Source organism: Cynoglossus semilaevis, chromosome 9, assembly GCF_000523025.1.
Source record: "Cynoglossus semilaevis isolate Cse_v1.0 chromosome 9, Cse_v1.0, whole genome shotgun sequence".
Lineage (NCBI taxonomy): Eukaryota > Metazoa > Chordata > Actinopteri > Pleuronectiformes > Cynoglossidae > Cynoglossus > Cynoglossus semilaevis.
Genome location: NC_024315.1, coordinates 6,363,788 through 6,376,559, shown reverse-complemented (window position 1 = coordinate 6,376,559; position 12,772 = coordinate 6,363,788). Strand labels below are relative to the sequence as shown.

The 12,772-nt window shown below is 40.8% G+C and overlaps 1 protein-coding gene across 1 annotated transcript in view; it reads right to left on the bottom strand.

Annotated features, from left to right (window-relative positions):
• Positions 1-5,720: 5,720 nt before the first annotated feature.
• The window catches only part of usp43a (ubiquitin specific peptidase 43a), a 64,813-nt gene continuing 57,761 nt past the window's right edge, over positions 5,721-12,772 (bottom strand). The window contains exons 15-17 of the mRNA XM_008316783.3: positions 11,153-11,311; positions 7,704-7,865; positions 5,721-7,602 (exon numbers count right to left, since the gene is read on the bottom strand). Of these exons, the coding sequence (XP_008315005.1) occupies positions 6,443-7,602; positions 7,704-7,865; positions 11,153-11,311 (1,481 nt within the window). The 3' untranslated portion in view covers positions 5,721-6,442. The remainder of the gene's footprint in view (positions 7,603-7,703; positions 7,866-11,152; positions 11,312-12,772) is intronic.

The following is a 12,772-nucleotide window of genomic DNA, read 5'->3' as shown; positions in this document are numbered from 1 at the left end:
GCGTCGTGAATTAGCTCTGTGTTCTTGTAGTTGTCAATTCAGTCCAATTAATGACTGGTTACAATCAAAACTCTCACAGTTCACGAACACAGATTGACTTTAAAATTAGTTTTTCGTAAGTCTGTGACTTTTCCTTAAGTTTACTTTTCACTATAAGTTTTAAAACATTGCGAATGTTTTTCATGTTTTGTCAGGATTGAGACTTCGACTAAACTTCTCTAACCCACTGGAGAATTTCCACAGCTAAGGTTTTTGGCTGAAGCTGCTGTTTTTTGTTTTTGTTTTTATAATTAATTTAATAGTTTTTTATAGCGCAGCAGTTGCCAAGAATTTTTTTCTGTAGGATGATTCAATATTGATATTTGAGAGTCAGGGACATGTAGTCAGAAGTAAAATTAATATTTTTTTGCAATGGAGGTTTAAAGTCAGACCAGTGATGACGTCGGAATAAAACACGGCATAAATCATAAACATAAATCCATGGCCACTACAGCTCCGTGTCAATGGTAATACCTTATTTATTAACTCATGTGTGCAGACACACACACACACACACACACACAGTGTTGACACCAGCGCCGTGTGAATAGTAATACCTTATTTATTTAAACATTTGTGTGGACACACACACACACACACACACACACACACACAGTGTTGACACTCAATTGTCGGCATTTTTATATAAATAAAAAATATAGATAACATAGAAAACGCTCTCGACCCACATTTGACAAGAATTGTATTAACGGTGAACTGGGACGTTCTGTATATCATTAAAATATATGACGGCACGGACAAAAATAAATCTCATTATTACATAAACCTCAACGTTTCTATAACACAGAGAACTCCTTCTTTAGAACTCTTTCAGGTACAAAAATATTCATGATTATGTTTTACCACTTAATATGGGAACAGATACAGGCACCAGGAAGGCTTGTATTTACATGGTGGCCGATACACTTAATAAATGCCTTTTAACCAAATGAGGGGACGTCACATTGGCTCTGCAGCCAAACTGAGAGAGCGGGAACTGACAGACAGTTAAGCTAAGCTAGCCGTCCCTCAACACTGCCGACTGTACTCCCCGTCCCAGAGGGGCCTCTTACCACCACGTATGGCAGTGGTGCCTTTGACAAACACAGCTGTGGGCTTTCTGTCACTCTGCCGGGACATGATGAGTTATATTGAATATTAATGCTTCAGGTGAGGACCACAGAGCTCCAGGACAGCCACACAGACGGAGGCTTCCTGTACGTTTGCTGCTTCACAGCCGCTGTCCAACTACTGCCATTTAGCTGCTGTCTGTCTGACAGCAGAGCAGCAGCCGCGCACAGAAAAATGACCCTAACAATTCACTCAAACCGCTATTATATTGACATATAAATATATACATATATATCGCTATTATATTGACATATAAATATATATACGCACATATTTATACATATACAGTGTATGTGTAAATGCATTTATACATATAAAGAGTATATAAATACATATACATACATAAACACATATATACATATATATATGTATGTATATATTTATATGCCTAAAAATATTTTCTCTTGTGCTGATTCTACATTCATTTAAGGAATAATAAAGGTGTGTGTGTGCTTGCTAAGGGTAAACGCTAATGAGCGAATCGTTTCACTGTTATTGCTGGTCAATTGAGGCCAAGAAGTTCAGGGCAATAAAAATGTTAATGAACATGCGGCGACAAATGTTTGGATGCAAATTTCAATCGCAGCCTTTTCATTACCTCAGTCTGTTTCCCCCAAACACCACTGTACTCAGCAGCACGTGGACCAATGTCAAACCGTCAGCCATCAACGGGCGGTAAGGCTGACTACGACGGAATTACCCCCCCCCCCCCCCCCCCCCGCTCTCATGCTGTACAACTGTAACACGACGTCCGTTTGGAGACGAGGGTTTTACTGAAAACCTGATAACGCAATGCGTTTTTTGGGGAAAAACAGCTATATATGAAAGTGAAAGCCACTAGATGGCAGCATTGCAGCTCATTTAATTCATCTAATTTAATATTCAGGGGATTGTTTGCAGAATTCTGGTTCTAGCAACTCATACAGTAGTTTGTACAGATAAACAAATAAATATTACCAGGTCAATATTATTACATTTTATATATTTGGTATAATGACATATATTTTGAATATATATATATATATAAATATAGGTAAGTTAAGTGGGCAGTATGTGTCAGACAGAAAGCAGTTCCACCAGTGGTGCTGACTAAAACAGGCACGATGGGATTTTTAGTTTATAATATGAATTATCTGAAGGCCAAACTAAAGATTGAGAAAACGAAGATTCTGAGACGTGACGCTGCACAGCGACGGTCAATCTGACGTTGTTAAAGTCTCGCTGAGAAGAGAGAGGTGAAAAACAATTATATTTGATGGAGGAGGAAGATGAAGCTGTAGTTTAAATATCAATTTAGACATATAAAAATACACTGAACTATTTTCTCTGATGTTGGAACACGGTGACAGATAAAGGCTCACACACACACGTGCAGCATGAACGATGGGAAGTTTTCTTTATCGAACACCCTCCTTATCGACGCACGTACGGACGACTCTATTTTGTTAGCGTAAATGGAACCATCTACATTTGAGACTCAATCCTTAACAGGAAGTCCTCAATTAGCCATAATGGAGCGGCTCTGAACATGGAGTCCAGGGAAATGGAGGGAACATTCTGCTGTTCTTCGTCTGTTATGTGAGTGACCTTTTGGAAAGCAGCTGTGAGTCATTCTGCTGTACTTAAATATACATGTATTCTAATATACAGGACAGATAATCATGGAGGGAGAAAGACAGCATTTCTACGGATAATGGAGAACATTAACCTCTGACACAATATTTATAGCTGTGACTGATATAAAAGGGTTAATAAGGTACAAATTAAATCAAATGATTATGATTCGTTCCACAGATTCTTCTCCTTCATGTGACAAGACAAATTACGTTTCCATGTCTGCCTGAAACTGGCAATACAGCCACAGCGAAAAGGAAAACGACAAGCTGATAGATGGCACCAAGGGTAAAATTTTATAATGACGAATTATCAGATTTGTAGACTCTGAGTGGGATTTGGCGAAGGAGGCATCAGCAGACGCCAGACGTTACGGAAAAGCACAGATGAGTCCTGTGGGGGAGCAGACGGAAACAACACTGTGGTACTGCATCGTTGAATTCAAATTTCACTGCACACTGTACCATTCCAGAAAGAAAACGGCTGTAAAACTTAAATCTGTTAAAAAAAAACTTGTTCCAGAAAGAAAACGGCTGTAAAACTTCTGTTAAAAAAAAAAAAAACTTTTTGTTGACATTTTTCACAGGCAAAAGGCCAAAAGTAGAATTTATTTTAATCCCTTCAACATTCCTTCTGTTATGAGAGGAAAAAAATGTTCTGCTTTTAAGGTAAGGTAAAAAAAAAAAATACTTGGCCATGATTCAGCACTTTAATCTGAACTTTGTCAGCGAACTCTCTGGTGTGGTGAAAGACGTGGGTCCCTGAACATCTTAGTGTCCAAATGCATTTCCTGTCCTTGCTCTTACATTCACAGACATAAGTTGAACTTTTCTATCGTGACCCCATTTGTGACCTCTACCAGGAAAGGTCCGTGCTGTTGGCAGGGAAGCGATGCAGCGCCTCCTACTGTGACACGTCTGTTTTAACTCTGAGAGGAGGAAAAAACCAGAGAAATGGAGAGGTGTAAATTAGCTGTGGTGTAAAACAATCACAATGACTACTTTGCTAGTGGAGCTTCTTTTGTACAGATTACAGCAGGGTCTGGATCAGACAGGTCCCATTTATTAAGAAAGTAAAAGACACAAACTGTCTGTTTAATGAATCTCATTTCTTATTCCTTCCCAGGAAGGAAAGGACACTTTGCTACGAGACTGAAAATTTAAGAAAAAAAATGGCCTTTTCATTATGGAAAAAACCAGAGAAATGGAGAGGTGTCAATTAGCTGTGGTGTAAAACAATCACAGACCATTGAGAAACCAATAATAATACTGCATCAAAAAACTGCTCCCTGTATTTTGCAGACAGGAAGCCATACAACAGATCTGAGATAAAACACTGCTGAGTTCTTTGAGGAAAAGCTGATCAATTTATAAAGAGCATCCAGACTGTGGTGAAGGTTCATCTCCAGTCACATCTGACGGGGATCTGCAGAAATGTGAACGCACTGCAGACACAGAAGGTTGTACTGGAATTTCAAACGCTCTAATCCAATCAATGTCTTATCTAATGGACCAGGAATTCAGAAAAAAAGCTGCTGTGAAATCATAGTGGTTCTGTGCTTGACTGGCCTGCCTGCAGTCCAGAAAAGATCTGCTGCACAGTTAAGGTGAAAGTGAGTCTGATCACAGAAAGTTTAAGGAGTAAAAAAAAAAAAAGTCTACTTATTAAAACTGCCATTGTGGCTAAGCTCAGTGCCTTAAAAAGAAAACAAATAAGTAAGACAGGACGCGAGGCTGAGGAAGATCTGCATCTGTGTCCCAATTAGTGATGTGAGCCGCAGGTAAATAAGAGAATTGTTTGTGTTTCATTAAAAATAAATTCGGCAAATATTTCACCTTTGTCCCTTCGCTGAATTATACTTTAAAGCTTTGGTTCCGTTTTTGGAAACCCTTTTGAAAAAGGTTACAGAAGAAAACAAACCACACAATTAGATGTGTTTTTCTTGGCATGTTGTCAACGAAAAAAACAAACAAAAAAAGCAACTGGTAGTTAAGGGAAACAGGTTGGTTCTGTTTGTTTACTCTCTTTTCATTTAGACATTTTCTATTGATTTAATTTCAAAGAAGAACCTGCGAAGTCATGAATCTAACGACACTGGAAACTTTACATTGACCATTTTGGCAACTCTTAAAGTGTTTTTATTACCAGCCTTCACTGCAGCCACTGTTTCACTGCAGCATCTCTGTATCACCAGTCAGTGATAGGTTCAGATGAACCCCCTCCCAACGCCCCCACAACCACCACCACTTTTCCAAAGCTGTCTCTGAACTCCAGCCTTTTATAGAACTCCAGAAAAATAATACATCAAAATAGACGTTGAAGTTGTTCCCGCAGATTTAAGCCCCCACAGATTTGTTTCCTTTTCTGTCGTGATTCTTTTGAAAACGGCGATAAACGATAACCTTGACTTAAATGACTTAATGAGGTGAATGGAAAACAACGAGGCTTGAGAGGCAGAGCCGTGGCCTGTGACGTGTAAATAACTCACAGTCACATCCGTGTCGGTGTGAAACATCACTTCAACCCTGGTTGTTATTTTCACTGCATGTTCAGACTGTGACAGCAGGTCAGACACAGGTAGGATTTCCATATAAATTAACACCGGCAGTTTTTGACTGAAGGAGAATAAACTGATTCCTACAGCAGCAATGATGACAATACGTATGTCTGTGGTTCAATCTGTGGTTCAATCCCATCTTCAGGGATTGGTACTGGTGCTGATACAGCCGAAAAAATCAGGTCAGGTCTCTGCATGACGTGCATTTACCAGAGACCCTGCTGCTGCTGCGGCGGGTGTTGGTGTTAACAGCTTCTTGTATCACTCAGAGGTGAGGAAGCAGCTGCACATGGTGCAACATTCACTTCATTGACGAGTCTCAGCGTGCGGCCGCAGCGCAGGACAATTCGAGCGTCACTTTAACGCCCCCACAAGTCAGTTTTACTTTAGTTTTACTTTTTCAGGTGAAGTTATGATCGTTTATGTCTATATATCGCAACTTCTGTTGATATATCAATATATCACGTCTGGGCTACATTTACTGTGAGGTATCTTATTTTAAAACTAGAATTTGATTTTCATTTATTTTTATTACTGTTTTGATGGTTCATTTTGAACGCTGCTGCTGAGTCTGCTGCTGCTGCTGCAGTTGTGCAATAACTTGGCGCAGTTGATTTCTCCCTCAAGGGAACAGAATGTTTTGGACGTCTGTGCAACCAACATCAAAACAAAGAACATGGAGTTTTATCAATAAATAAGAGAACAGAAGGTATCAGACTGGTATCAGGATCGGTCGATCCTCGGGGTTGCAGAATCATCCATTCTTTGTGTGTTTGGATGTTGGTGTTCTTGTGCTTCTTGTGCTAAAAACAACATTGTTGTTGGCATAAATTGCATATTTCGATTTTTTTCTTTTTAGGCACTTGTGTAGAGTGATGAATAAAACAGCACGACGACAGAATCGTCCCATCTTAAATAAAAAACGTTAAAAGGTCCTTCATTTACTCCGTAGCTCTAATGTGCAAACCACACAGTTCTTCTCCCGCTTAAAAAAAGGCATATCGCTGTGAATTTAGCTCTATTGCTTCAAACGTAAAGTTGTTTCCCTTGACACGAGGGAAAAGGCCTTGTGTTTGTGTTTATATTAAATATATCTGTGCATCAGAAGCTGGACTCGGGGACCGTCCTTTTGCGTCCCAGTGAAGCTGTGCTGTAACGAGTCCTCTGCAGCGTGCCGTGAAGCGGCTTGTCGGCCGCCAGGCTGTGAGACGCCGTGGACTTCCCGTTGCGGTGCAGAGAAGCCGTCCTGCTCACGCTGTGCTCTGCTTTGGTGGGAATGTTGGAGGAACTTTGGGAGCGCTTGATTTCAGCTGCCGTGTGTCCGACCTTCCCGTTTGTCAGCTCATTGGACAGGTGACCTGACCTGCTCGACCTGACGCCCTCCACCCCCGCTCTCCCCACTGCCGATCCGTTTGACAGCGACAGCCTCGACAGGGTCCGTTTGCTTCCTCCCTCACCTTCTACCCCTACTCCTCCTCTCTCGCCTCCTCTTCCTCGGTCGGACTCAGTCTCTCTGGACTTCTTCGGGTCTTTTTCCTTCTTCAGGAAATTACCTTTGAAGAAAGACAGCAGTCCTTCGTGGCTCTTCGGCACGTCTCCTCTCTTGGTATTACAGTTTGCTTCACTTGCGCCGTGACGTTCCCTGTCAGCCCTTTCCCCCTTTTGCCTCCTCAGAGAGGCATCGTGGAGGCTGGGGCTGCTGTAGCTCGGCTGAACCCCGCAGCTCAAACTTCTTTTTGTATCAGTGTCATGGGAGGCGTTGGAGGAGCCCGGCTTCGTGGTGTCTTTTCTTCTGGTGAGGGTGTTACTGCTGGAGCTGCTGTTGATATTTACGGCTCCCTCTTCCCTGCCCTGCCCCCCCCTGCTGATCCTAATACCTGTCTTGTCAAATGGTCTTCTCTGACCCTCAGGGACCTGTGGCGATTCTGGGAGCGGTCCATCCTTGGCTTTATCAGAGCGGACAGCGCTCGCAGCATTGCCCTCAGCAACTTTCTTTGTGCTGCGTGATTCACTCATCAGTGATACGATTGGTTCCTTTGTGCAGCGTGGCCGGCGGCCAGATTCCAAGTATTGCACCAGCTCTACCGGGGCTGTGTCTTGAACCGGTGGAGGCACTGGCTCAGGTTTTCGTCTGTCCTTGGAACCAAACGACCAGCGCAGAGGGAAAACTTTGCTCAAAGTGTCCTTGGTCTTACTGGGGAGTCTCATGCTGACGCTGCGACCTGGGATTCCTCTGGCAAACGGCTGACTTTCAAAAGGACCTGAATATAACGTTGAAAAAGAAATATTTTAGTATTCACAAGAGAAACGAACCATAAGAGGATGAATATTAAAACACAGGAATTTGACACTGCTGCTTTACTTCTTCTCTCTTTGGAACCCTCGGTGATGAAGACTGGAGACTCTGGAGAGTCAGGAACAGATGAAGGGGCGGTGATGGACGACCGAGACACCAGGCTGCCTCTCTTACCGTCCACCGAGAGTCGGATTAGCCAGTGGTCCGACACAGATGAACTTGTGGAGCCTGTGAGAAAAACGAGACAGGAAAAACTCTTCAGTTCCTACGTCGGAACGTTCTGATTATTTTACCAGTGTAGCTCCTGCAGTTCTACCTCGGGGCAGCAGAGGAAATGTTAGAAAATGTGATGAAGAATTCCATCACAGGGCTGTTTCACTAAAGTAAACAAACCCAAAACACAAATGTCGGCTCAGGCTATTCTCTTCTTGGTTGAAGTTAGTTCCGGATAATTGCTAAAATAGCGCGACAATCGAGATCGAGATAAAAAAAAAAATTTCTTTTTTTAACCTGATTTTCTCACTGAATGTTTAAAAATATCAGGGAATGAGTGGAGCCGTGGGGAGTTCCTCCCTGTTGACCCTGTTTTTCCTCAGGTAGTGAGTGTTTCTCTTCAGTGGTCGTGTGATTCATTGTGGCAGGAAGGTAGCAGAATAGAATGGTCTGAGATTCAAACCCGCTGCTGTTGTTGGAAGAAGATTAAAATCCCTAAAAAAACAACAACAAAATAAAGCCCACATCAGAGCTTGGAACACGATTTAACTGATTCGTACGGAGTGAACACCACAAAGGAGCAGATTGTCAGATGGAATTACAGAAAGTGCCCTTAAAAAATAACAAAAACCAAGATGATGCAAACAAACAAGAGGGCTGAGGTCTGTGAACACGACATCCAACAGCTGAGTGACGAAAAAACTTCAAAACTGAAGCAGGAAAAAAAACTCTGCCTTTAAGACAGGCCAGCGAACACATCAGAGGTATGAATATGGAAATGTGCTCTGGAGGAAAAGTAACTCTGCATTAATGAAGGTTGACAACACACAGAACTGACACGCTCTCATTTGTCAGTTGCTGAAGGAGGATAATCGATGAGCACTAATGATACCATGAAAACATAGAGGTAAACTAACTAGAAGCTATTGTTTTTGCTTCACAGCTGAACAGAAATTGTGGAGCAGTTAAAGGTCAGTAAGGACAGAGTCACTTCATATGAAGTCGTACAGATCGGGAACCAATTACAAAAAAACATAATTACTGGGTTTAATTGAAATAAAGCCAAAGCTTTTATTCCTATTTGGTGTAGTGTGTAACGCAGGCAGAATTAATTTGCATATCAATAGAAAAGTCCGGCCATATATTTAAAAAAAAAAACTCTTTCTTTTTGAAAAGTAAACTATACAGTATATACATATATATGCTTATATATAGACTATATATTCTCATACATACATACATAATGTACAGATATATATTTAATAAATACCCATATATATGTGTGTATATATATATATATATATATACATATATAAACATATATATAAAAATACATATATACATATACCGGTATATATATACATACATATATATATAACATGCTATACAAGAAGCACTTTTGAGAGGTTTATACTGTGTAGTACTGTGTACTGCAGTGTATATGGAGTGTGTCTAATGTGTATGACTCATCTGGAGAAATCCAATGAACTAAGAGGCTAATACACAGCTTGGCTTTATTTCCATGACAGGCTGCACTTTTAATATACTGAACATCTGCTGCTCCCTGTCATTTCTTTTCACTGCGAATGCTTCAAGTTTAAATTCGTCACCTTTCTGGACCAATTAGAAGTGAGCACAGTCCCTTTCATGTGCCACCTCGCTCTATTTACATCCCCTGAGGATTTGAATCCATCTCAGGAGAGGTTAATAAATGGATGGGTGGATGGATGGGTGGATGGATGGGTGAACTTGTTCAGGCGTCATCTTTGATGTTTCAAACTACCAACCTGGCTTCTACTGTGTTAATATTTGATGCCAAGAGCCTCTGATCCTAATCACATCTGTGTATGGAGCCACAACATTGTACATAAATCCAAAAAAGAATAATGAAACACTTGAATCTTTTGATGGAGAACTTTAGAAGATAATGACTCTGAGCTGTCATTTGATAGGGCCCATGATGGAGCACTTCAGCTGCTTCTCATAAAAGTATCCCTAAGTGATTTTTCATTTTTAGAGAATGGATAATTGATAATAATTCAATATTTATGTTATCTTAGATCAGGTCAAAACATCGGGTGAGTGTCTGGGCTGTCAGGAAAGTTTAATTTGACCTTAAAATACTTTTTTTTTTCTTTAGCAAAGACTAAAGAATTGATCCTGATGGAATTGATGGAAAATGTTAAGACTCCTGACTGTTATCATAACGTGAACACTGCAGGGACGACTACACTGACGTTGATCCTGGATGTGAACAGGACGTCAAGAGAAGAAGTCCCTGCTGCACAAGAGTTATTCTTTCACTCAAAATATTAGAAAAGTTGTATGAAAAAAGTACCAAAAGTGAAGTCAGACACTACATAGTTTTGTTTCCTGTTTTCAGCCTGATGTATATAGAGCTGCGGTGGACGCAGGCCTCTGATTGGTGTTCCCGTGGTCCAATTCTACTTAATCTGTTTGGAAATAAGTCTATCTACAGGCATTGAAATGAGGCCAGGATGTTTATGACATGTTTTTGCAAAACGTTTGTTTCACCATGTTGCAAATGTTCCTATGAAAAAAAAATAAGATTAGCCTTGTTTTTCACAGATGGTATGAATAAAAGTCTGACTTGATGAGGGAAGTGTGAGGCTGCCATCTATTCTACTCTACTGTTGCGTAATGTAACGAGACTCAATGCACTCTGAGAGCATGTGCAGAATTAGCATAAATATTAAATTATATATTTGTATCAGTTGTAAGTAAGCCACTTTTATTTATATAGGAATTTTGACAGATAAAAAACAAAAAACATCAACCTCAGTAAAATGCCGGTCTAAAAAGAAAAAACATTTTTAGTTCTTCCTTTAAGACTTCAGTGGACTCTATGATACTCAGAGTCAGAGGTCGTGCTTTCCAGAGGTGTGGGCGACTGGAGGGATGGTGGGGGGGGCATCATGAGTGATGATCTTAGTAGCTCAGTGATGGAGCTCAGTGATGGAGCTCGATCATGGAGGGCTCTAAAGTCAGTACTAAAATCTAACAATAAATATTTAAAATGACTTGTAACCAGAGTAGGGAATATAAAACCAGGGTGATATGATGCCATATCTCAGCTCCAGTTACAAGCCTTGCTCCTGCATTCTGCACAGTCTGAAGGCAATTTACTGCCTGCTTGTTAAAGGTCACCTAAAAAGTGCATCACTGTAGTCAGCACGAGATCTGTAGCAGCGTGGTTCGATCACAGCCGGGCTGGAAGTGCTGATAGAGGCTGATGGATCCTGTGAATGTGTTTTTATTAGTTAAATAACTGGAGTACATACCTCTGACAGAACTACCGGCTGACCATGGTGGGATGGTGTTACGTCTCTGGTAAAACAGGATGTAAGCTCCTCGGGTGCAGACTTCCTCCTCTGGCACCAGATCAACGCTGCTGTCATCATAACTGTACCACTGAGCATCCACGGAGTTCCTGCAGTAAGCTGAAAGGAAATACAAGAACACAGGTTCAACTATATTTTAAAAACTTCATTATACCTCGAGGTTCCCAAAGTGGGGGTTGCCCCCCGAGAGGGCCGTTAACTTGATTCCTTAGACCAGTGGTTCTTAATTATTTTCTGTCATGGGGGCAGAAAATGTTTTCACGCACCCCCCGACCCAAACCAACGCAAATTCAAATACTATTAAGAACCTGAAAATATGTACTGTATATTTGTATCTGTACAAACCACTGTATGAGGTGCTGCCACCTAGTGACTGGAGACTTGTTATCATTCAAGCATTACAGCAGTGGTACACTTGCCATATTAAATTGGAAGCCCCTCACACTCCCCCTGGCACCTCACCGGGGACATAGGGGGGGCCGCCCCACTATTTGAGAAGCACTGCTTTAGATCAATGAGAAAAACATTTTTGTAGGAATTACTCCAGTGGCGTTAAGCTAAAACATATACTTTTACAATAAACTGTTAGGTTGTTGTTGTACAAAAGCATCGAGGAAAAAATACCAAGAATGAAATCCAAAATATTTATTTTCCAATGGTTAAATCGATGCATTGTGTACTGACCAAATCCGACGCAGGTGGAAAATGAACCTTTTTTAAAAAAAATGTATACTTGGGAAACTCAATATTAGACGTGTCAAAATTGCACAATAACTGCCAAAGTCATTAAAGACGACTGAGCCGTGGAGTGTTTGGTTGTTTATAAAAATAACAGAGCTGAAATGCAAGTGCTATGTGAGTATGTGAGTGGAATTCCATTGCAGACTCGCCTGCAGTTCTTTTAGAACAAACCTAAACAACTGCAGCCTCTTAAAAAGAAACCAGCATAATTAAAACCAGTTCATGCCTTCATACACAGAACACATTAAACTGTATGAGCCATTATCATTGCTCTAAAACACAAGTTGGTATTTGCACACACTGAAGTAAAAAACTTCTTTCACCAAAACACCTCTAGCTTAAAACACCAGCTCAACTCCCAGCATGTTTTTGTGGCAAATTAATTAATTTGCATCTATGTCAGTTTCTCATTTACTGCCTTGAGGTATTTACCATGTGCATTAATGCTCAGTTATTTAATCACTCAGAGAGACAACAGTAGAGACAAGTTCTTCAGACGCTCCTGTCAGAACCCGGCTGTTCTGTTCAGTGTTTTTTTTTTCATTGTTAACAGACGTATAAACAGAAAATCACTTTTGTGATAAGGTTTCTTTTGTGCTCCCTGTTCAAAGAACATTACACAGAAAACACAAAGAGGCACAAGCGGCAAAATATATATATATTTTTTTTCAGTGGTCCACCACGCTGTCCAACTGTGTGTATACCGATGGGTTTTTCAGCCTTGGATTCCGACAGTATATAAGAATGTGGCTTACAGACATTGATGGATGCTTGGAACGAATGAAGCTTTGAGGCAACAACAGCTCAGTTCGCTTCCGA